Source organism: Rosa rugosa, chromosome 4 (genome assembly GCF_958449725.1).
Source record: "Rosa rugosa chromosome 4, drRosRugo1.1, whole genome shotgun sequence".
Taxonomy (NCBI): Eukaryota; Viridiplantae; Streptophyta; class Magnoliopsida; order Rosales; family Rosaceae; genus Rosa; species Rosa rugosa.
The window spans coordinates 31,980,342-32,005,490 of NC_084823.1; the positions used below are offsets into that span (position 1 = coordinate 31,980,342).

A 25,149-nucleotide genomic window follows, 5' to 3' on the forward strand; every position below is an offset into this window, starting at 1 on the left:
ACCCTAGGGCGACTAACAATGAAACCCTAAAGCCCATGGGTAAAAACAAAAACAACCCGAAAATAACTAGGAAAACCAAAACACCGGAAAATAGAAAAATGCAGTTTTGAGGCCCTAAACGACCCCGAAAGCCCGAAAAAGGCCACAGGTTGTGGCATAGCGACGAGTTTGATTTCTGGCGCGATTCCCTTTCCGGAAAGGTAAGGTGCGTCCCAAACGGACTCCGTGGAGCTGTTTCGCGTCTACTAGTCATTTTTCGTTTTCCTCCTTTAGCACGATCCAACTGTTCTTCAAATTGGGCTGCCATCTGTTCTGCATCACTCTCTCTCTCTCTCTCTCTCTCTCTCTCTCTCTCTCTCTCTCTCTCTCTCTCTCACTCTCTCTCTCTCTCTCTCTCTCTCTCTCTCTCCCTCTCCCTCCCTCCCTCCCTCCCTCTCTCTCTGTTGCTCGATTTGGGGCCATCCCAAAAAGAACTTGGAATTTTGAAGGACATATTTTACAGGTCTTCTTCTCCACTAATAATCCAAATTCTCTTAGGCCTCGTTTGGTTCGTAAAATTGAGGACTTAGGAAAGGAAAGTCATTACTTTCTTTTGTTTGGTAACCACAAACTCTGGAAATACTTTCCTGACATAGGGGAAAGTAGGGGGGGGGGGAAATCATTCCACTCAGACCCCATGGGATTGATTTTTCCTTCCCATTTCCCAGCATCTATTACAAAAGTTTTGGACAACAATAACCTCTTTTGCATAAAAAATTGGTGTATTTTTGAATTTTTATGATGTTTTTCTTTTAAAATACAAAGGTATTATTGAAACATTGATATATTTTTACTTTCCTTTCCTGCACCAACCAAACACCGGAAGGGAAATCAAATGGTCTTTCCTGAATATTTTCCCTGCTTTTACCAAACAAAGGAAAGGAAACTTGACAAGGAACTTTAGTTTCCCTTCCCCATGGGAAAGACAAGGGAATTGATTTTCCTTCCGTGAACTAAACGAGGCCTCAGTATTGTCGTTGCTATTCTCTCCAGCAGTTCTTCCCAAGTCCCGTCGCCCAATCACTAACATTGAGACAAGGCAGTAGAGGACCCTATATTATGCAAATATTGAGAGTGACCTATGGGGCTGGCAATGCAGGTTAACTTTGCTATATATGATAGCAAAGGAGAATTGTGTTTTGTGATGCCTCTCTTCAATTTGTTGTTAGCTCTGCTCGTCTATGAGTGATTTGCTTAAAGAAGGAGAGAAAGATCTTATTAGGGGACAAGAATTCAAGCAATATGCAAAGTTATATTTGGGGGAGAGGCTTGTGGGTATTAAGGGTTCCTTTAATTATCATGAGTGTGAGGTCACAGTATCACTTATAAGATATATGAAGCTTTGATTCTCTAGTGGATTATCAGACTCCAGTTTCTAGTCATCAAGTAGTTATCTTCTCATTGGTGTCTGTATGTGGAATGATATTAGACATGAAGTTGATCAAATCCAGGTTGTCCATAGTTTGAAATTATGACTTCCACTTAAAACACATGGTGTGAAGAAGATGGTGATGGACGTATAGGTGGGAGATGCAATGTAGTGGTAAGGGTAACACAAGAAGTAAAAAAATTAAGAGTGGAGGTCCAAATAATAAATTTGGAGGTATGAATAGAACCTAAAAATAAAAAAAAAAAAGGAAAATTTCGCAAACAGTACACCAAGAAAAGGTCACTAATAATTCTTATACATAAAGTTTCAAACCAAACATTTCGGTACACGAAATCTGAAACTCGACCCACTATCAGTACATGACGTTAATTTTTGACACCAAAATGTCCATTATGCCCTCAGTTCTTTTTTTTTTTTAATAAATTTTTTTAGTGGCCTTTACTTCGTATACTGTTTGCGAAGTTTTCCCTAAAAAAAAAACATGTAGAAAAGAGATTGAATACAAATAGTGATTGAATACGAAGCAGGAGTCAAAGGGCGGAGCATCCTCTAGCTATCAGAGACCAACAAGATGGACTACAACAACAAACTAGTCCTCGCACCCATGGTTCGCATTGTCAGTAACTCCCCCACTCAACCCAATTTTCATTCTTTTCAAGAAATTTAAGTTGCTCTTTGCCACTGAAATTTGCAAAATCCAAAATTATTGTCAGGGGACTCTGCCATTTAGATTACTAGCTGCTGATTACGGTGCCGACATAACCTACGGCGAGGAAATTATCGATCATAAGCTCATCAAATGCGACCGCAGAGTGAATGGTAACTTTTACTTTTGCTCCATCCAGTTTGTTAGTTTCATGGTTTTGGTTGGAAATTTACTTGGGAACTAAATGATTACCAAGTACTTACTTAGATTGAAGAAGCTTTATGGGTTTTGTGTTTTGTGTTTGTTTCCCAGAGCAATTAGGGTCCATTGATTTTGTGGAGAAGGGGACAGGAGCTCTTGTTTTCAGAACATGCGACGAGGAACGGGATCGAGTTGTGTTTCAAATGGGTACTTCTGATGCTGTACGGGCCCTCAATGCTGCTCACATTGTGTAAGTTGATTTTTGGTCACACTTCGATGTTCTTATTTTGTAGTGAAGTTCATATTTTGTTTGTGTGTTTTCGGTTAATTTAGCTCAAATTGAAGTTACAAGAAACGAGTTGATATACTTATTGCATTGCATCATGAAACTTTAATATGAAGACACAGAATCCAGATCAGAGCTGTGTGGGGGGTTCGGGAACTGGTGACTCTGCCTTTAGTTTGATGTTATGAGTGTTTCTAAGTATTGAGTATTATGTATGCATAAAATCAGCAAGTGTAAATTCGATTGGTTTACATATTTGTGCCGTTTTGACTGTAATGTTAACGAAATTTCCTCAATTTGATAAAACTCTTTTTATCTTTTTTTACCTAATTAAATGTGTGTGCCACTGAAATAAAAGAAAAAAACAAAGAGAAGTTCGAGGAAAACAAAGAGGTTATTTTCTTTTAGCTGGACCATGGTGTTTAGTTGTTACACACTCATACTAGGTAGAATGCCATGGTAGGTTTACCAAAAGTAAATTTCTTCTAACTTGAACCAACCCTTAAAACACTGTTGTTGATAGATTCAGGTCTGCTTGCAGAACTGGTTTTCAAGATGTTGCTTTAATATTGTTTCGTTTCACGGTCCAATTTTTTCCTGGAACATGTTGTATGTCGGCTACTTCACATGTCTCAGTCTAATCTGCTTACTCTTGGACAAAAGTCAGAAAACCAATTACAAATAAGCATGAGTTGTGTGTCCATATTGATCTCATTGTAGAGTATTGTCTCCTGTATCAACAGTGCCTTGCATACTTATGGATATTTTCTTTTTAGGTGTAAAGATGTCGCTGCGGTAGATATAAATATGGGTTGCCCGAGGTCATTTTCTGTGAGTGGAGGAATGGGTGCTGCATTATTGTCAAAACCCGATCTTATTCATGATGTATAAAATCTTATCTTCTAGAGAATCCCTTTTCTTTTCATCTGTTCAGAGTTTTGGCAGTTAATTTGTAACTTACATTATTGCTCTCTAACTTCAGATTATGACTACATTGAGGAGGAACATGGATATATCCGTGACGTGTAAGATTCGACTACTGAAATCATCTCAGGATACTGTGGAATTGGCAAGACGAATTGAAAAAACTGGGGTTTCCGCTCTTGCTGTTCATGGAAGGTCTGCCTTGTTTGAGAAGTTATTTTATTTTATTTATTTTTTTTCATCTGAATACAACTGCTAAGTGACAACTTTATGCTTTTTTATATTTGTAAAATAGTATTTAAATTTTAAAGCATCTTTAATTCTTTATATACACGAAAATATTGTAGATTGCGTAAACTTTCTGTTAGCCCTTGCTGCATTGCTTTCAGAAGGGATTTCTTTTTGCATTTCTGTTAGCCCATGCTCATTAACAAAATCCTACTTTTTAACTTTTAAAATTTGAAGCACTGAGGGAAGATGAAGCTCAAGTTAAAGTGACTAAGGTGTATTTTCCGGGCTTATTTTTAATGTCACTGGTATAACCTCTTAACAAGGAATGCTAGGTCTCTATGGTCTGTACTGGCCCAAAACTCCTGACCAGTGTGTCATGTTCAAATTGACTGGAGAGACTATTAATCATGTGTTTGTGCAGTGTAAAGTAGGTACTACTCTTTGGCAGAAATTATGTACGGAGGCTGGGGTGACTTGGCAGTCCCAGCTGGGACTTCTGCTTTGTATTGCTAAAACCTCTCTGGTTTTGGTAAAGGAAAAAAGAAAAAGTGCTTGGGGCTGCAGTGTACTGGCTGGAAAGAATTATTGAGTATTTAGGTGTAGGGGTGGAAGAGTTTTGGGAGAGAGTGGGATTTTGTCGGCTCTTTGGGCTTCGGCTACTTAGGCTTTAAAATCTAACTGCATCTCATGTATACTTCTAGATTTTAAAGCAGCAGTAATATAGGGTTTTCCTTTTCTTTCGGGCGTCTTTGTGGGTTTCTTGGCTCCTGCCGCTTCTTGTCTGAGCTTCTACTTTTCTCTTGTGTGGACATCTTGTCCTGCTCTCTCTTTATTTTTATTTTTTGGTACCTTGTTTATTAAATTTGTCTTTTCCCAAAAAAAGAAATGATGGTCACATGAATTTCTGGTTAATAAACTACAGAAGAGTTGCAGATAGGCCACGGGATCCAGCAAAGTGGAGTGAGATTGCTGATATCGTAGCATCATTATCCATTCCAGTCATAGCAAACGGCGATGTTTTTGAGTATGACGATTTTCAGCGCATCAAAGTTGCTACAGGTAGTAATGGCAATGACAAACTTTAAGTAATCTTAAGACAATAATTTCAATTTTGAAGCATATCATGTAGTTTAATGAGGATGGTTGAAAGGACACGATTCAGTGGGATATGATCGATACTTAAGCATTGATGCCAATGGTGCTACCTATGAGAGTCAGGATTATTTCATTTCTTAGGGCTGTCATTTAGGGATTCATTGTTGCACTGCCTTTAAGAAGCCTGCTTCATATGTGATTAACTGATGATGCATTGAAATGCAACCTTGTGTATCAATATGATCATGAAAAGATACACATAAGTATAAGTAAATTGTACTTATATCTAGCAAGGCTCCATTTCGATTGAAAGTCTACATGTTAAGCTTATACTGGTTAAAAGACTGATACGTCTATATGAAATTACTAGATCTAATACAGTATTTGGATTCGAAATAACTATGTTCAGGGTATGACTTGAATTCTATATATTTCTTTTATTTCTTTCCCATAGACCGGTTACTACCCCTCATGCATCAGCTTATAATCATATGCTAACACAACTGGCCTTGAGTTAAGCCAACCTAAAATTGAATTATTCCAATCTAACAGGCTGTAAACAGACAATATTACAAATTCCAGCTTTTAGATTTGAAATCTCACATTTGATATATGAATGCACACAATTTCTGAGTGCTTTTGGTGAATTTCAAGGTGCCTCATCAGTAATGGCTGCAAGAGGAGCACTTTGGAATGCTTCAATTTTCAGTCTGAAGGGCAAACTACCATGGGAAGACGTGAAAAGGGAATACGTTAGGAAGGCAAGTTTTTCATAGTGTCAAGTATTTTCAGTTATGCATCATGGGAAGAATTTGATTCTTCTCCTCAATTGGCATGGAAAAATTCTTTGGTGAAGCCTAATCCATGCTTTCATTTTGGGTACTGATTGAAAATCTTATACAGCATTTACAGCATGCATTTATCTCTGTTATTATATATCAGTGTTTGCAGATGTGATTCATGTATCAGTTGTACTTTTTTTTTTTGAAAAGTGTATCAGTTGTACTTTAACTGGAGCTAGTCTTGCTGATTTGTTTTTGTACTTATGATCACAGAGCATCTTATGGGATAATGACATTAAAAGCACAAAGCACACACTGAAGGAAATGATAATGTATTATTCATCCCTTGAACTACCGGAGGGAAAGGCTGTGATTAAATCAGAATCCTTGGAAGATCTAGCGTAAGTATTACTTCAATTGCCCATCTAGTTCTATTTGAGATGGGGTAAAGTTCTTATATCCAAAGCAGGCACCCATTATAGTACTTTATTTCAGTTCAATGCTTGCGTGATCCCTACCCTGGTCACTTTAATCTATGTAATATTCTGTTATGGTTGGTGATGGTTAATGAACATATCCATTTTCAGTTATGTATCTGCAAATGAACCCAAGTCTTGGGAGTTAAATTCCTTGGTAAAACTGTTGCTTTTAGTTAATTAGTTGTATGATATTCTTGTTGTCAGGCGGCTTTATGGAGAGGAGAAGAACTATGACTTTGTTAAAAAAAAAACTGATTTGTCAATGAAAGTAAATTAATATTCACAGTCCTGATGGCGCAGTGTTTATCACAAACTTCAGGGAAACCAAGTGAGTTTTGCTTTTTGGTTACTGATTTAGTCAAAGATCTAACTGAATTGTGTAGCACTTATTCCCTTTCCATCAATTGTTTATTTGAGGGCTTATGTGCGCAATGCAATGCCCTCAATGTCCTCTTGTTTGTATATAAAATGAATATGATTTTGCAAAAAATCTGAAAAGAATACTTTGTGCAGGTTATTGTCGTTATGGAGGAAAAAACCTAACTTTGACGTGCATAGGAATTAGGAGTGGTGGAAGTAGTGAATTTAGAAAGCTAACAAGAATTTTCCGGCTAGATGCCCATATGTGGTGGGGCTTGTAAGATTCTGGGAAGCACAAGTTTTTCTTTAATTTATTTATACCTACTGTAAAATGTTCAAGCAGTGTTGCAGTGTTGCAATTTGTAGGATCAAAGCTCTTAAAAAGCATGTGAAAAACTAAGGTGAAATACTTTTGTACCAGTCTGGTTGAGGATGTTGGTGGAAGAGCCTTTTGGTCTAGTGAGACGAACTGTATCTCATGGAGGCTTATTTGATTGCAGAACAATCTACTGGATTTTAATCTTGTAATATTATTTGTTCATGTTAACAACCACAAAACCCTTGCTGTGTACACAATTGTGAACAAGTTCTGAACGTTCGTATGAAAGCACATTGAACAATTCAATGTGCAACGTTTTGGTGACTTTCAGTTTAATGTTAAAATTCATGACAAGTTACTTGATTTTCTGTTGATTCCCGCTAAAATTATTCCCACTCTGTGTCTTAAATAGTCAAAACTTCGATGTATGTGGAATTGTGGATTCACCCCTTGTCATCGGATTTCATTACTTTCCATCAAGTTTTGCGGTAAGCTCACCTCAAAATCTCAAATTGTGGTTACTTTTTCTACCCCAATTATTGTGTTTTTTTAATATCGAAAATGAATTCATTCATCATCAAATGACTATATCAATGAGTATATAGTGGCCTCATTAAACCCACCACAAATTATTTTGAATCGAATATAGAAAATAGGAACGTGAGGAGTATGGGAAATAGCTAAACATAAATATAGAGAAACTTAGGATATACATCAAAAGTAGACTAATTCTACGTATTGATACACTAGTTTAGGACTACTCTACTTGTATATCAAATTAATTTATTTCAATATCAAACAAAATCTAAATCATGTATCGATATATTAATATATCGTAAAACTTAAACATTTTCTCTTTTTAGGTCGGTTATTCCCGAAAGCCAAATTATAAAATGCTACAAGACCAAATTGGGTTCTTAGCTTTTGGTTAGTTTTTGCCGCTTCTGCCAACCCTGTTCATATATATAGAGTTCAATGCTGCGGACGGCGACTATTCCTGTGCTTCCCCGCCTACCCATTCCCTTCTTCTCCTTAACAAGGTGGGTACCAAACTCTACCCAAATCCCATCTCCCTCACACATTGATTCTTAGTCTTCTCAATCATTTCTACTTGTGGCAGGTCTGTTCCGACCAAAATGAGCTCAACCCAATCACCAATCAAACTCCCAAGATTTGTTTCTGTTGAAGACAGTGGCATCTCTTCTCTAACCAAACCTGATGGTACGGTAATCACTTTCTTCACTTATGTTTGCTCCTTTCTTTTGTTTAGTACGGCTCGAAAGCCAAGGCACCAAGCTTGAATTGTGTGATTTGATTTGATGTTGCAGGTATCAGGTTTAGTCTTGTCTCGTATAACATTTTGGCTCAGGTATGTATGAGTCACTAGATTTAATTTCTCATTTTTTTCTTTTCTTTTAGTTAATGGTTTTGGTGTTTGTTTATATGATTGGTATTGCATGAGTAACAATCCATGTAATTCAGAAAGCACTTACTTTTTGGCTGAATGGAAGTTACCATTGTGATGGATATTTAGGTTCCTGTAGGATTTACCATCTAGTTCGCAAACGTAATAATCTATACACCAAAGCATTGGCTTTATTGTACAATGATATGGTGGATTTGTATAACAAAACTCTGATGAATTTGTTTATGTTCTCTCCTGCTCATTCCTGCTGAACTGATGTGTGTTTGTGACGTAGATTTGGTTTTATTCCACTGAATTTAGTAGTTATGTTATTTTCTATTATACTATAGTTCATTTTTGTAATGAGGAATCCATAAGATTAAATGTAAGGATATACCCCTTCTGCATGCTAATATTATATTTCAAATTCTGTTCTCCTATTGTAATCCTTTTGTTCTTTTTGATACATACCTATTGTAATCCTTTGTCTAACAGTTTATCTATTAATACTCTATGTGTGTAGGCGTATGTGAAGAGCTCCTTGTTTCCCCACTCTCCATCTTCTTGTCTCAAGTATGAATCATAACTTCAGTTTTTCTTTTTACTTTTTTGTGTCTTTTTGGTGAACTAATTGCTTCAATAGTTGTCTTATATTGATATTTGTTTTGGGTATCAAAAGAATTGTTAGCTTATATGATATCTGCTTGTTTCATTAAATTAGCATGATGTAGCTTGAATTGGCTTATATGTATCTATTAAGTAGTAAGACAATACACGATTCTCATTAAAGTGCAAACAAATCAGTGGACCAGGAGTCCACTCTAAGAGAAATAAAGGTACACCAGAAATGAAGCACGGTACGACCAAGCTTAGAAGTACAAGCCTTTCAAATCTAGCAGAATAGAAGAAAGACCATCCCCCCTGAAAGCAACTGAAAATCTCACATAGAAGACCAGTAAACAGCATGTGCCATAATTCCCTTCCATCAAAATGACCCCAATAACAGCCAAGAGTTGCACGTCCGCAGGATGATGGCGCTTTTTCTCCCATCGAAACCCCTGAGCCTGGCACCAGCAGAGACAAAAGCATGAATTAGAAGTGAGATCTATTATACATTGCACATAATCAACCCTATGCCCCTGCAATAATAAGAAGTGAGACCTATTATTAGGTAGAAAGTTGGGTTCAATTTTTTGTATATAACACCTGGTCTGTGTTTTTGCCTACCCACTTGTAATGCCAAATTACTGTGTTTCCCTACTACATGGTGTTTATCAGTTTACTTGCGATGGCAGTCAACTCATCTGTGATATTTCGTCTGTAATGGTTAGTAATATTTGTAAAGAGTTGGCAGAGTTCTGAAAATAGTTACATAGGCTTCATATTTTACAAATTCTACATGTGTGTACTGTTTGCTTACAAAGCTCTGTATATGTCAACATCCCAAATGTACTCAGATAGGCATCATGCATTGTTCTGCTTTGAAGAACTCTGTGTGGCACTATAACTAGTTCTTTCCTTTTGGAAACTGCTTTTGTTCTCTTTGATTTTTTTTCTGATAAACTGAAACTTACATTTTGCTTGTAAGCATTGTATATACCCCCTAATTCTTTCAGTTCCATAACCCTTTATATTCTGTGATGCCTAGAAACTCTTACTGCCTTGATATGATATTTTGAGTTTTGCTTTCAACCTTTCTATATGAGGAAATTGCTGAAAGGAGTTTCATGTAATGCTTGAAAGGATTTAGATTTGTACTTTCTGTAATTCAGGGTTTTATATCTTAGTTTTATCTGGTTATTTTGTATCTAGAATGATAAATCCGATATTTGTTAATTATGCTTACCATAGGTGGAAAGCCCGCTCACAGGCAATTTTGAGTGTTCTCAAGAACCTTGGAGTCGACTTTCTCTGCCTACAGGTTTTCTTTCTTTTCTTTTCTTATTTTCTGCATAGAGGGAGGTAACTTTTCCTCGTAATGTCAGCATGTTTGGAGTTTCAAAATTTTAATTTTTGATTAACATAAATCCTTACCAGGAAGTTGATGAGTACGAGAGCTTTTACAAAGGAAATATGGAGAGCAGTGGTTATTCCAGTACCTACATTCAGAGAAGTGGGCAAAAGCGTGACGGATGTGGAATTTTTTATAAGCATAACATGTATGTGAAAATTGATTTCTTTTCCAATTTGAGATGCATTTTATATATTTATCAACTAGAAACCACTGTACAGAAAATGCTAACTTGGAAATTTATTATCATCTCTAATTGAGTAAATTGATACTCCAAGAAAAACAGGAAATTTTGAGTAGATCCTTCATATTTGATAGCACCAACGGAGAGTTAACTACAAAAGGCTGATTCAAAAGAAACAGGGTTAAAAACTAGTGGTGTAGGTTTAAAAGAGTAAAAGAAGTAGGTTAAGTAAAACAAATGTCAAGTCCTATTCACCCCCTCTAGAACACACGTAAAGTGCTATATGATATTAGAGAGTTGAGAATTTGTTATCTGAAATGTCAAAACTTATTGCATTTTTATGTTTTGAACTTCTAGATGTTACATTACCTATTCAAAATAAGACCAACTTATTTTGATTTTCATCTTTTTAATTATTGGTGATGCTTCAGGGCAGAGTTGGTGTTAGAGGATATTATAGATTACAATGATCTTGTAAACTCAACTCAAGAGGGCAACGTTCTGGATGATGATAAACAATATGACAAGGACGCTATTGCAAGCAAAGATCCTGGATCCAAAAATGGTACCTTTACCATTTTTTTGTTTATTTAATGTTTCTTTCTTTTTTTTCTTTTTTTGTAGTCCGTTTTCAGTTCTGTGTTCTCACAATCCTCAAGGCTCGAGTGTCATTGGCTTTAGTTGTGCTGCACTTGTACAATGTTGTTAGTGATGGATATCTACTACACTAGTTACTGTAAAATATACTATAGGCATCCACCCATGCCATTTGAATTTGCTGATGAAGATTATTGCAGATAGAAGAAAGAAAAAGAAAAAAAGAAAAAAAGTACGGTGGGGGAAAGAGAGTGGTCAAGTATAAAGGCTTTATAAGTAATATACCCTTAATTTTCAGATTCCTTGCTGCTTCTGCCCGTGTTATCAACTTTGCAATGGGGTTCATCGTTTATTGACAGATTTTTCGGGAAAACTAGGTTGTCTTTTGTCTCCTTATATGTAAATCTATACACTAATTTAGTATAAAAATTATGTATTGGGCATTATACACATTATGGTTGACAGCGTTTTCTTAACAATAGTAAATCGGTATTATTTAGATATGATATCCAGAGGTAAATTATACCTTTCAAAATATAGTGGTCTACTTCTTAAACAGAAGCAAATGGAGGATTCATGCTGCTGCAATATCTAATCTATTATTTGCTTCATGCTGCTTTTGGTATACTGACTTTATGGTCATGCGACCCCAATATCTGTCTTTCCTCATCTGTTTGGTGCTTCTAGTGTGCTTCCATTGTTCTTACTTTTTCCCATGTTGTACTCTTCTGTTTTCTCTTTTCCTTTTTGGGTTTTGGGTATGTTCATTCTTGCTTCCTTCTTACCATAGAAGATTACTGATGATTATAATCTGGTCACCTATGAGACATTACAGTTTCTTCATACATTTTCAGGTTCAAAATCAAAAAGCACTCAGGATCGTGGAGATCCTAATGATCCCCGTGTCAGACTAAAACGTGATTGTGTAGGACTTATAGCAGCATTCAAGCTTAAAAATCCTTCACAAAATGTTGTTATTGTGGCAAACACACACATTTACTGGTAATGGTAAACTGTTGATTATTACTTATTTGTTTCCTACTAGTTTAGTTGATCCTTTCTTTTGTGCATATTGGCTTATTAACCATGGTTTTCATTGATATTTATGCTTCAGGGATCCAGAGTGGGCAGACGTTAAGCTTGCACAAGCTAAATATCTACTGTCACGCTTAGCTCGATTTAAAAAGTTGGTATCAGATAAGTTTGAGTGCACCCCATCATTAATTGTAGCTGGTGACTTCAATTCAACCCCAGGCAATAAGGTTAATGTCCTTAAAGTTCTTAATCTGCATAGTTTCCTCTCTCTGTTGCCTATGGTATTATTTTCTTTGGTGATTGTGCATGCAGCTGTTCTGGTAGTTAAAATTTCATTGCTGAACCATAGTGTTACCCAAATTTTGGCATGAATGATTTCTACATTTAAGTCTTCTAGTTGGCATCTTAACTTGAAAGGGGGAGTGCAACGTGTTTTTTTCCCCTTCTTAAAAGAGGTACCCAGGGATAAAGGCTTTTTATCCTTGCACTTCTTCATTTTACTTGGTTTCCTCTTCTATTTCCAATTGCATGTTTGTGTCTGACTTGTCTCAGATTTTTGAGAAAGGTATGCAGGAAGACCATCATCAGTTTAGTGTTGTCTTAAAATAAAATCCTTGCTTAGTAATGTTAGCCAAAGCTTGTTGGAACATTTGTGAGCAAATAGGTAGAATGACTGAAATAATACCAAAGTAGAAACATGTAAATTGTATGTGGAGATGCACAGCCTTAGCCGTATGGAGCCTAATATGTATACAAGTAAAAAGACTTGCCAGGCAATCATTAGTTGCCTGCTTGCTTGGAATTTGGAAAATATATGTCTAAATACCTCTGTTCTCACTGTTTCTAACATTTCTGATATTTCAGGTTTATCAGTATCTTATTTCCGGCAACTCTTCATCTGCACCAACGCTTGATGTTGTTGAAGATCTGCCTATTCCTTTGTGCAGTGTCTACGGTTCTACAAGGGGTGAACCACCTTTTACGAATTACACCCCTGGCTTCACAGGCACACTGGATTATGTATTCTTTTCCCCTAGTGACAACATACAACCAGTCAGTTTCCTTGAGCTTCCAGAACCAGAATCCTCTGATATTGATGGAGGATTACCAAACTATAATCACCCAAGCGACCATTTACCAATTGGTGCTGAGTTTGTGATATCCCGGGAATATATTCCTTGATAAGGCAAAGCAAATTTTTCTTCCTAAAGTTCATTTAGTTAGTTTGTTTAGGCTTTTCTATGAAACCTCACTGTTCCACATCTGAATGATATGGAAGGAGAAACCAATCAGTTTGAATATTTCTTGCTTAGGATTTCTTGTCAGGGCTTAGATCTTACGTTCCATACTTTTGACTTACATTACTTTTAACATTCAATTGTTATTGCCTAGATGTGGAACAGATTGTAACATTTTATAGGTTGAATTTGAAGAGAATTTTTGGTTGTTGTTGTTATTGTTGATAACACCCACCCCCCTCCCCTCCCAAAAAAAAAAAAAAAAAAAAAAAAAAAAAGATCAGCTCACTGTCCCAGATTAATACCTTCCAAAAAAACGAAAGAAGGCACTAGTGGTATTTCTCCTCTCTTTGTTGGAATAGGTCCAAACTTGAATTCCCCTCCCTTCACGAACTAACATAGCGTCCTGAAAGTGAGTGAAAGGTAAAGTTCAACCATAGGTGGGATACATTCAGGCGGCCAGAGCTGTCACGCAGGTTTGGAAGAGGCTTGAACTGTCGGTGTCTCTACCTTTTGGGATGTGGACATGAGGACAACACAAGATAAGAATTGTATGATCCAACATTTCTTTGCGAGAAGTCTTTATCATAGTGTTCAAATTGTCACTCAGCTCGGATGATCTACCAGAAGTAATAACTAACTAAATGAAAAGAGAAATAAACTTAAGACTGTTAGTTCAGAAAGATCTGATGAAAACCCAAGTCCTGCATATGAATCAATTTTATTCTCCATCAGCAATATGAACATTAGACATTTTGCAAATTTAGAGAAAGAGCACAAGAAAAGATAGCGTAGAAGCCGACTCTTTCTCGTACAGTCTCAACTTGCACACAGAGATCATAAGGTTGAGACAGAGAAACAGATCTCTTGCAAACAAGGTACGTACTCCGATATTATGTCAACTATTGGTTGAGGGATTAGCAACAATGTATATGAAGCTAACAGAATATCGATATCAACTATACTTCTTGATAACATGATATAATAACTCTTCACTTATTCTTAAGCATAAGCTTTACATCCACTACTGACGTACATGAATAGTAATTTCTTCAACAAAACAATACATGGGGAACTATTAGTACTTGGTAGAATAATCATGGGAGGTAAAAGGAGTAATTGGGATTGAAAAATATGGATCAACCAACATGACTTCATAATTATATCCTTGCCTCCTAGTTGTGTCATCACCACCATCAGATATTGCATCACAGCAGAACTCGTTGTAAAATGCTCTCGCCTTTCTTAAGATGTGACTGATACAAGATGTCACGTACCACAAGCCTAACCCCCGGTGTTCTTGAGCCTCAGATCTTCCTTTGGCAAACTTGTTCTTTTTTCCCTTCACATGATCTCCATTTTCCAAACGAGGACTGCTACTTTCTAACTTGACATGGCTCCTTCTGCTGTGTTGGTCATGACCAAAATTCCGCTGGCGCGCTGATGAAGAATTCATCACTCTTGCATATTTGTGTGATACTGTTTTGGTGGACTTTCTTCTACATTGGGAATTCCAGGATCCTGTTACGCATAGAAGTGAAGCCATGATAGATTGAGAAAACAAAATTATTGGTGATCTGCAATGTGGGTAGGAATGGGAGGTTATACTGGCTTATATGGTGACTGAATTGAATGTAATGTAGTACATGAACATTGAAATATTGGACCACAATTGCTTGCCAATTGTGTTGTCATTTTTTCAGCAACTGTTCATGTAACTTCATGACATTGGCCAAATTCAACCTAATAGTTTCATGGAGTGTGTTAATTGATAGAATCTCTGGCTTAACATGGTTCTTTTATCTGCACTAAGGTATGCCTAACCATGAAAACCTTCAAAAAAAAGGCAAAGAAAACAAATACTTAGCTATATAGTATTATAGTTAGACCAGATGAGGCTGCATCGATGATCGATCAGTATGGATTTGTATGTACGTAGCAGCTGATGTAGATGGTTTACGTCCTGGTGTTATTTACACCAGAATTCAGGAAGCCGTCCACTTATGACAGTTTCTCATCATGCATGATTTGGTCATTTTCAAATTGCCATGGACATTACTTAACTGAATAGTGTACGAGTTTAGTATGCACGGTACATTCCTCTAACTTGAGTTAAGGACCACATCTGAAGGTTGGACTATCTAGCTAATAGGTTGCCCAAAGCATAATTAAATAAATTAGTAATGCCCATTTCTGCAGAAGAGCCACCGAGTAGGAATGAGGAAATTTCGAGAACTCGGCCATTTCCTGAATAAATTAAAACTTTTAAGCCATCTCTTTCAGAAGCTTAATTAAAGATAAAACATCGAGTTAATTATACTTTCATGAGTTTCATCCATCTATTTTAGGTTCTGCCTCAGAATTCATTTGGCCTACAATTGAGAGGGAAAGAGATGGCCAAGTGTGCATCTAGTCCGTCCTCAACGGTTTCAAGAAACACTGTAGTATACTCCAACCAAACACCGAAGTTTACATCACATGAAAATGAAGGCTAGAGTACACACACACACACACTCTTTTATTTGACATGCCCAAGTGGTAAATTCCTCTATTCTTTGGCAAATTTTTTGATCCTCGAGAAGTTAATTGTCACCCCCTACTTAATTGCAAAACCGAGCTTGAAGCGCATTTAGTTTGACTTCATCATTTGGTAATGAAGAGAACAAGACCGTCTCTCCGGCAGTCCGGCCTATTCAACTTAATCTCTATCAAGCAACCGATCACTTTTATGAACCGCCTAATAACAAACTGTTATAAAGTAGAGAAAAGATAAAGAGAGAATAGTTGGGAGGAAGTAGAAGTGTATAATTCAGTCTCATTAGCCTCCTTTATATAGAGGTAGGGTTTACATCAAAGTACATAACTAATGAATATTTACATGGACATCCACATAGATAATAATATTTACAACACTCCCCCTTGGATGTCCACCAATCTAAGTCTATCCATTATATTTGCAAAAAACAAAAAAAAATGAGCTACCAATTAAAAAAAATAAAAAATAATTTAAATAATTAATGATGAGGTACAGAAAATAGAGAAAATATAATAAACATTAAGAAATAATAATTAATCTTCATCTTCTTTTTTTGCACAGCTAAAACAAAAAGAAAAAAAAAGTTAAGAAAAAAAACCCATAATAGTTCATGTTATTTTCTTGTTGATTAAAAATTAATTTTTAAAACTCAATACCTTGTGTTTGATTTTTTTTTTCTTATGGAAAAGAGATTTATATTGTCTGATTAAGAAATGAATATATAATTAAGATTTATAGAGTAATTAAATAATTGAAATGACTAAGTTTTTTATTTTAAAGATAATAGTTTGTTTGTAAATTATATGAGTGAGGTTATTTGAGGAATTTTAGTGAGTAAATTTAATATTTGAAAATTTAATAGGACATAAAAAGTCAAGTGAGTAAATTTGAAAGTTCCAATAAAAAAACTCTAACTCAAGACTATGATTACAAATCAAAGATATTATGCAGAAGGTGCTATATATGATTAAATTAATTTGGACTAATTTCAGTTTACTCCCCCCCCCCCCCCCCCCGAGGTTAGGGGTCGAAATCATGTTAGTCCCTGTACTCTCAAATTTCATCATCCGTGTCCAATTTCTACTATTCCGTCCAATTTGGACCGTTAAGTCTGACTTTTGAGGGCTAAAATGGTCATTTCAAGACAAAAAAAAAAACTAAAAAAAAAAAAGATTTTTTTTTCTTTTTTTCGTTTTTTTTTTTTACATTTTTTTTCTGTTTTTTTTTTTGCATTTTTTTTATTTTCTTGTTTTTTTTTTTCTTTTTCTTCGCTTATTATTATTATTATTATTATTTTATAATTTTGTCTTCAACCTATACACCACAAGTTATAATAGGTTTATAAAAACAAAAAAAAATACTTTAGGTGGTTAAAAAGCCGCTCGCTGGTCTACGATATTTGTGATATATCTCCGATAAAGCGAAAAATTTTAGGATATATCTGTAAAATATATTTATAAAATATAATAGGTTTATAAAGTGAAGAATAATAGGATATATCCCCAACAAAGTGAAGAAATATCTGTAAAATATGATTAAAAAAATAAATACAGATATTTCTTCACTTTATTGGGGATATATCCTAAAATTCTTCGCTTTATCGGAGATATACCACAAGTTATAATAGGTTTATAAAAACAAAAACAAAAAATACTCTAGGTGTTTCTTTTTTACTTTTTTATTTTTTATTTTTATAAATTTTTTCTTCAACCTATACACCACAAGTTATAATAGGTTTATAAAAAATAAAATAAAAAATACTCTAGGTGGTTAAAGTCGCTCGCTGGTCTACGATATTTGTGATATATCTCCGATAAAGTGAAAAATTTTAGGATATATTTGTAAAATATATCTATAAAATATAATAGGTTTATAAAGTGAAGAATAATAGGATATATCCCCAATAAAGTGAAGAAATATTTGTAAAATATGATTAAAAAAATAAATACAGATATTTCTTCACTTTATTGGGGATATATCCTAAAATTCTTCGCTCGCTGGTCTACGATATTTGTGGAACATCTCCGATAAAGTGAAGAATTTTAGGATATATCCCCAATAAAGTGAAGAAATATCTGTATTTATTTTTTTAATCATATTTTATAGATATTTCTTCACTTTATTGAGGATATCTTAAAATTCTTCACTTTATAAACCTATTATATTTTACAGATATATCCTAAAATTCTTCGCTTTATCGGAGATATATCACAAATATCGTAGACCAGCGAGCGGCTTTTTAACCACCTAGAGTATTTTTTTTTTTGTTTTTATAAACCTATTATAACTTGTGGTGTATAGGTTGAAGACAAAATTATAAAAAATAATAATAATAATAAGCGAAGAAAAAGACAAAAAAAAAAAACAAGAAAATAAAAAAAATGCAAAAAAAAAAAACAGAAAAAAAATGCAAAAAAATAATAAAAAAACCAAGAAAAAGAAAAAAGAATCTTTTTTTTTTAGTTTTTTTTTTGTCTTGAAATGACCATTTTAGCCCTCAAAAGTCAGACTTAACGGTCCAAATTGGACGGAATAGTAGAAATTGGACACGGATGATGAAATTTGAGAGTACAGGGACTAACATGATTAAATTGAAACTAGAGGAACTAACATGATGACGACCCCTAACCTCAGGGGGTAAACTGAAATTAGTCCATTAAATTTGAGTGCTATCAAATCAAGCAAAAGCCCCCGACTTGATGGAACTACACATCACTAATATTGTCTACATTGGGAATACCCTGTTAAAGTCATAAAGTGGCAAAGCAGTGATGCCCCCTTTTGAACCCATTCCAAGCTTAAGCTAATGGGGAATCTACAAAAGTCTTCCATTCATGTAAAACAAAGTAATTTCTTTCTCTCACAAAATAACAAAAATAGTAACACTTAGCTGCATTATTTCCCGGAGGTGGAATAAATCAAATCAGCGTGTTCCTTGTGTTTTGAAGATCACTTGGAGTATGATTGGCTAGCTTTCACAAGTCATAACGTCATCGCATTCAGGTATTGGAAAGGGTTCTCTTCACAATCATGGTGCTTGCCAAACTCGACGATTCAAACCAAATGCATGTGTTCTTTCACCTAATTGTTTGTCAATCAATAGCGTCATCGTGTTTGTGAAGTAAATTAAATTAATGTTCGATCGATTGGAAAGTTGGTATTACGTATGCTAGAAATGATACCTAGCATTTAGACCTTTTTGAGATAAAACTTCACACCAATCATTGGTTAGATTGCATAACCAACCGTGTAATGTCTCGGTTCAGAGCAACCAGGGAGGTTCTAAGTCAAACCACCAAACTACCATCAACTCATCAAGTGGCAGCCTCCCCCAAGCAATGCAGTCAAGATCAATTTTGATGGTTCGGTTACTAATAATTCTGCTGCTTGTAGAATTATTATTAGAGATTCTAATGGAATTCCTATCATTGCAATTACAAAAAACATTGGAAATGCCTCAGTGCCGACTGCAGAAGCAACAACTTTAAGAGACAGCCTCATAATAGCAAAAGAAAAAGGATGCCAAAATGTCATTGTTGAAGATGACTCCAAGTTAGTCATTGATGCAGTCAACAACAAAACCAAGCCACCATGCATGGAGACTACTTCAGATTGTTGAAGACATCCGGAGCATTGCAAAAAAATTCAATTCAGCCAGTTACATTTTCAGAAAAGCAAACTTCGTAGCAGATGTGTTTGCCAACCTTGGTCATTGAACCACTGAAGTGAAAGTTTGAGAAAATTCTTTTCCTTTTCAAGCGACAAAAACTTTATTGTTTGACCGTTTAGAGTCAGAATGCCCTAGAGACACTTGTATTTAATTGTGTTGCATATTTCTTATAAAAAAAAAATTGTTTAATGTCTCAGAAGAACTAGAGACTATTTTCTTCTCTGACGAGTGATGCGGAAGAAGTCGACTCCAACTGGATGTGCATCCTTATCAAAAAGAAAAAATTGTAGATGTGCATCGACGATTATCGATGTAGCCAATTTTTCACAATGAAATTTCACATTGTGATAAGAAAAAGAAGAAATAGTAATTAGAGTTGAATTGGAGACAATATCAACGCAACATGAAAAGCTGAAAGAGAGACGTGGATTCCTCAATCTCATTAACTTTTCAGTTTGAGTACTGCTCTCCCAACTAATATATTACACTATACATACTGTATTACTATATAAACATATGCTCATGACCCATGATTCTTGCGCACTGCCATAAAGAAAGTGTGAAGAGCTCAACAATACAAGAGCAATTTCTTCAATACAGCCCCATCAAGTTTTCAATGGAACTTGAGGCTGCTGAATTTGAGGTGAACTTCACCAGAAAATTCATTGTCAAAGCTTCAAATCCCTTGGTGAAGCCTCATATCCTCACTCTCTCAAACCTAGACTTGCTCTCAGGCCGCTTTCCAGTCACATACTTCTATTTCTATCCCAGCAAACCAAATGCCAACATTAATATCATAGAATCCCTCAAGAGCTCCCTAGCTAAAACCCTCAATTCCTACTACCCATTTGCTGGTCGGATTGTCCTAAATCCAAATACCAACGAACCCGAAATCATGTGTGACAATAGCGGAGCTCTAGTTCTTGAAGCTCAAGCTAACATTTCTTTAAACACATTAAACTTCTATGATCTTGATCAGTCTCTTCGAGGGAACAAGCTAGTCTCCATCCATCCCGACTTTCCTCTACAAATCCAAGTCACATATTACACTTGTGGGGGTGTTTCGATTACATTCACTTTTGACCATGCACTTGGGGATGCTAGTAGCTTTGGTAAATTCCTCCTTTCGTGGTCGGAAATGGCCCGAAACAAGCCAATCTCCTGCGTACCGGATCACCAGAGAAACCTCCGAATCAGTGCACGCAACCCTCCTAGGTACCACTCCTCCTTGGACCAAAGTTTTGTCAAGTGCACCATGGAAGAGATCATGAATATCCCAACACCAAAAACCTTGGTTAAGCGGCTTTATTTCATCGATAATTCCAGCATTAATCAGCTGCAAAGTCAAGCATGTAGAAATGGTATGAAGAGAACAAAAATTGAGGCGGTCTCGGCCTATGTATGGAAAACTATGGTCAAAGCCAATATCGGTACCAGCACTAACAAAACCCATACTGCAATGTGTAAGATGGGCTGGTTAGTGGATGGACGATCTAGATTGCATAAAAGAGATCCAAATCCGAATTCCAATTTGTCAAATTACATTGGGAATGTGTTGTCTTTGGCTTTTGGAGAGGCAAGTGTGGATGAGTTGAAGAAGGGTTCTATATCAGATGTTGCTAACATAGTGCGTGAGGCAATTTCTAAGGTAACAAATGAGGAACATTTCTTGGATTTGATTGATTGGATTGAGTGCAACAGGCCAGGATTAATGCTATCCAAGATTGTGCTAGGACAAGGAGGAGTGCCGGCACTTGTTTTGTCGTCGGGGAGAATGTTTCCGGTTGCTGAATTGGACTTCGGATTTGGGAGTCCGGTGCTTGGGACAGTGTGTTCAACTATTGAGAGGATTGGAGTGGCTTACATGAACCAAAGGCCAAGTGCAAAGGGTGATGGTTCTTGGACTGTCTCATGTATCCTATGGCCAGAATTAGCAGCTGCTTTAGAATCTGACTCCATTTTTCAGCCTATGACTGCTGGCCATCTACAACTTCAATCCTAGTTATGCATGTATTCTTCTATTTGCTTTTCTCTGTAATTCAGTAAGCACCTCATCTCTCTAGTCTTGAATCCCATTATACCTACTTCAGAGAGAGTAACCCAATGTAATGTAACTGTAAATGGGCTTTTATAACCGGAACTGTTTACTTTCTAAATAACCATTGTAGAATCGTCTCCCTAAAAAATGCAATTATATTGTAGAAGTCATGTACTCATGTATCCTAATTGTTAGCAAAAACAGTTGGATGATTTACAATGTTTTTCTAATCAAAGTATATTTTATTCTGTTAAACTGCAATTGCAAACTGATCGTAATCACAATACTGAAGGGATTACATCCACAAAGACAACTAGCAATAAAACTAAAACAAAACATCTTCACTCAAAAAAGAGAAGACTAACATGTAAAATGGATCCACGATAGGGCCAAAATCAAGCAACTAATTGAGCCAAATTGATTAAAAAAAAATAGCACTAACTGAAACAGGTGACCACAATAATGAACTATTGGGTGAGTCATCTCAGAATCTCCTGATCACATCAACACATGCTACCACTAAAATGCAATTGCAAACTGATCGCAATCACAATACTGAAGGGATTACATCCACAAAGAAAACTAGCAATAAAACTAAAACAAAACATCTTCACTCAAAAAAGAGAAGACTAACATGTAAAATGGACCCACGATAGGGTCAAAATCAAGCAACTAATTGAGCCAAATTGATTAAAAAAATATAGCAATAACTGAAACAGGTGACCATAATAATGAACTATTGGGAGAGTCATCTCAGGATGTCCCGATCACATCAACACATGCTACCACTAAAACGCATGGCATTAAACAGGCAATTTAGGTTCTGTTGACAATAAACTAGCTACTCAAGCTCAGACATCAGGAGTCCAAGACAATAGCTTTGATTCAAAAGAGCATGGACTTATTTGAAATTTGACAACATATCCAAAAACTGAAAACAATTGTAAAAAGGAAAACTTAATCCAAACCCCCCCCCCCCCCCCCCCAAACTATCACAATGTACCACCACCTCAATAAGCTTAACAAAGAAACCGTGTGACCACCACATTCGATCCCACCCTAGTTTCCAACCCCTCTACCCCTATCTAGGGGTAGGCGCGGTGCGGTGCGGTTCGGTTCGGTTTAAGGCCCAAACCGCAACCAAACCGCTTTTTTCGGTTGGCCTATATATCAAACTGCAACCGCATTACAAAAGGGATGAACCGATTATTTCGGTTACACCATTTTTCGGTGCGGTGCGGGTCGGTTTCGGTTTGGACCGATTTATTAATTTCAACTAGAAAGAGAGGGCCAAAATCATGCTTATTTTTACCTACTAGTTTCAATAAGGCATAAATAAATTTTGAATGCATTTAGAGTCCACACAAATTGGCAAATGTCACCCAAATATCAAGCAACTTGCAGAAAGACCATATTTGAACACTTAACAAACCCATATATCTATATATATATATATATATCAATGATCAAGCAAACATAGCAACTTATTACAAACTAAAAACCTAAACAAAAATGGATTTGTTATATATTAAAAACCAACATTTCCATCAATAGAGAAATAATAAATAAATAAAATGTAATTAAAACAAATTCGGTGCGGGTCGGTTTAAATCGGGCGGTTTATGACCCGAAACCGCAACCGAACCGCTTTTATGCGGTTCGGTGCGGTGTGACCATGAAACGACACCGTTTTAGTTCGGTGCGGTTACCGAACTGCTTTTTCGGTGCGGTTCGGGTCGGTAACCGCATTTTCGGTACAAAGTGCCCACCCCTACCCCTATCATCGAGCAGTCACCACTAAAGCATTATAACCGCAACATAAAAATTAGGAACCTAAGGCCATCTCCAACCCAAAGGGCTAAAAATAGCCCTGGGACTAAATTTTAGCCCTAAATTTTATACTATTCATCGATGTGACATCAACCGTCTCCAACTCATCAAGGCTAAATTATAGCCCTAAAATATATTTTAACATTTTGGATATGTTATATATATATGTTCTTATTTTTTTATCAGCAATTTAAAACCAACGGCTATAAAATAAAAAAAGGGAGCTTCTATTCATACCTCCTAAATTGGTATTTGGACCTCCCCTTCTCAAATTTACACAAAATTTCCAATCTTGCCCTTTTTTGTATCCACACAATTTTTTTCAATACAAATCTACTAGTAATATCTTTTTTTTCATCACTTAAAACTCAGTTCATAGCCATGACTTAACACCATTCACCTTATAAGCTTGGATACTCTTATGAACATCCTTCTATTTCTTAATAATCGTGCAATTTACAATACCACAGGAGAACTATTATCAAAAGAGAAATTTTAATAACACATCCCTAAATACCTAATACACATTCTAATTTTTTTACATTTACAATCAAATTATATGGGTAAATGAAATGACTGAAAAGACATTCATATTAGAAAAAGGAACTATAATTGGAATATGTTTAATAGCTTTTAATATTGTTATAAATTCAAGTTGAAATCTTTGTCATGAGTTCATGACAAGCTTGATTATTAGCAATTATGCATTACAAAATTCTTATGATCGTTTATATTGTTTCTTGGTAATTAATAGAAAGAAATAAAACCTAGTATGATATATATAAAGTTATAAACCCTAATTGGAATCTTCTTCTACAAGCTTGACTACTAGCAATTTAATTTGTATTACAAAATCCTTATGATTGTATATGTTGTTTCATGATAACTAATGGAGAGAAAATAATAACAATGTAGTTATAAACCTAGTTGGGATCCTCTTCATGTGTTCTTGATTATTTTTCAACAATTTTGACTACCGGCAATTTTGAATAACAAAATTGTTAAGATTATACAAGTTTGATGATAATAATTGAAAGAAAATTAAAATTCTTATGATGATTTTGACAATTAAATGCATTTAAATTCTTTATGATATATATAGAATGTTGTGATTATGATAAAGTTTAGCATGATGATTTTAATATTGATTTATATATAGTGATTTTATATAGAATTATGAGATTCGAGGATAATTTAGGTAGTTTGAGTGGTGTATTTAATAAAATGATAGAATAAGAAATCAAATGGGTGGTGTATTAAGTAAGAGGTGTGTATTAAGTATTTAGGGATGTACGAATAAAATTTCCCTTATCAAAATCAATTTTCCTAAACCCAAATCAGGCTAGCAACATAGTCTACTCTAGCAAAAAAAAAAAAAAAAAAAAACACCATAAAAAGAGACCAAGATAACAATTAACGATCAACTCCATGAAGTGAAACAATTAAGCCAAACTAGAAAGAAACAAAAAGAATAGGAAATAGAAATTGATTTTCGATCATTATTTTCTCGATTGTTCTTCTCTATATTTTTTTTGTCCTTTATTCTATTTTGCAATCTTTAACATTCTACTTTAATCAAAGTTGCCCAATAATCCTCATGTATGGCTGTAAGAGAATGAGGGAGGGGGAAGGGGGGAGAAGAGAAGGTGCAGATTAAATTTAATTTTTTTTATCTTTCATTTTGTTCAATTTTTAGAAGGGCAAAGTTGGATTTAAAAACTTCCAAAAATTGTTAGAGGTCCAAATACCATTTTAGGATGTATGAATAGAACTTCCCAATAAAAAAAAAAACAAAAAAAAAAAAAAAACAAACCAACGGCTATAAAAAATAAAATAAAAATTCAAAACCAACG

General features: G+C 35.4%; 3 protein-coding genes across 3 annotated transcripts; all 3 read left to right on the top strand.

The window, feature by feature from the left end:
- The first annotated feature begins 1,916 nt into the window (after window positions 1-1,916).
- Window positions 1,917-7,060, top strand: LOC133707411 (uncharacterized). Its single transcript, XM_062132980.1, has 10 exons — window positions 1,917-2,045; window positions 2,143-2,248; window positions 2,388-2,526; window positions 3,339-3,447; window positions 3,545-3,681; window positions 4,640-4,776; window positions 5,467-5,573; window positions 5,868-5,995; window positions 6,278-6,401; window positions 6,587-7,060. Exons 1-9 carry the CDS (start codon window positions 2,001-2,003, stop codon window positions 6,348-6,350), a joined length of 981 nt encoding a protein of 326 aa, XP_061988964.1. The 5' UTR covers window positions 1,917-2,000; the 3' UTR covers window positions 6,351-6,401; window positions 6,587-7,060.
- A 582-nt stretch (window positions 7,061-7,642) lies between these two features.
- Window positions 7,643-13,440, top strand: LOC133707476 (carbon catabolite repressor protein 4 homolog 4). The gene is made up of 10 exons (XM_062133053.1): window positions 7,643-7,792; window positions 7,873-7,973; window positions 8,081-8,121; window positions 8,681-8,730; window positions 10,009-10,078; window positions 10,195-10,316; window positions 10,784-10,917; window positions 11,804-11,951; window positions 12,064-12,211; window positions 12,849-13,440. The coding sequence occupies exons 1-10, from the start codon at window positions 7,728-7,730 to the stop codon at window positions 13,164-13,166; spliced, it is 1,197 nt and encodes a 398-aa protein (XP_061989037.1). The 5' UTR covers window positions 7,643-7,727; the 3' UTR covers window positions 13,167-13,440.
- Window positions 13,441-19,934: 6,494 nt separating this feature from the next.
- Window positions 19,935-21,675, top strand: LOC133745955 (coniferyl alcohol acyltransferase). Its single transcript, XM_062174111.1, has one exon. The coding sequence runs from the start codon at window positions 19,958-19,960 to the stop codon at window positions 21,428-21,430; it is 1,473 nt and encodes a 490-aa protein (XP_062030095.1). The 5' UTR covers window positions 19,935-19,957; the 3' UTR covers window positions 21,431-21,675.
- Window positions 21,676-25,149: the final 3,474 nt, after the last annotated feature.

Excerpts from the sequence above, each read along its gene's own strand:
- LOC133707411 (XM_062132980.1), top strand. The coding sequence starts at position 2,001 with ATGGACTACAACAACAAACTAGTCCTCGCACCCATGGTTCGCATT. Across the intron at positions 2,046-2,142 it reads TCGCACCCATGGTTCGCATT|GGGACTCTGCCATTTAGATT; the intron begins GTCAGTAACTCC and ends AATTATTGTCAG. Across the intron at positions 3,682-4,639 it reads GCTCTTGCTGTTCATGGAAG|AAGAGTTGCAGATAGGCCAC; the intron begins GTCTGCCTTGTT and ends AATAAACTACAG.
- LOC133745955 (XM_062174111.1), top strand. The coding sequence starts at position 19,958 with ATGATTCTTGCGCACTGCCATAAAGAAAGTGTGAAGAGCTCAACAATA.
- LOC133707476 (XM_062133053.1), top strand. The coding sequence starts at position 7,728 with ATGCTGCGGACGGCGACTATTCCTGTGCTTCCCCGCCTACCCATTCCC. Across the intron at positions 7,974-8,080 it reads TTCTCTAACCAAACCTGATG|GTATCAGGTTTAGTCTTGTC; the intron begins GTACGGTAATCA and ends TTGATGTTGCAG. Across the intron at positions 12,212-12,848 it reads ATTCAACCCCAGGCAATAAG|GTTTATCAGTATCTTATTTC; the intron begins GTTAATGTCCTT and ends CTGATATTTCAG.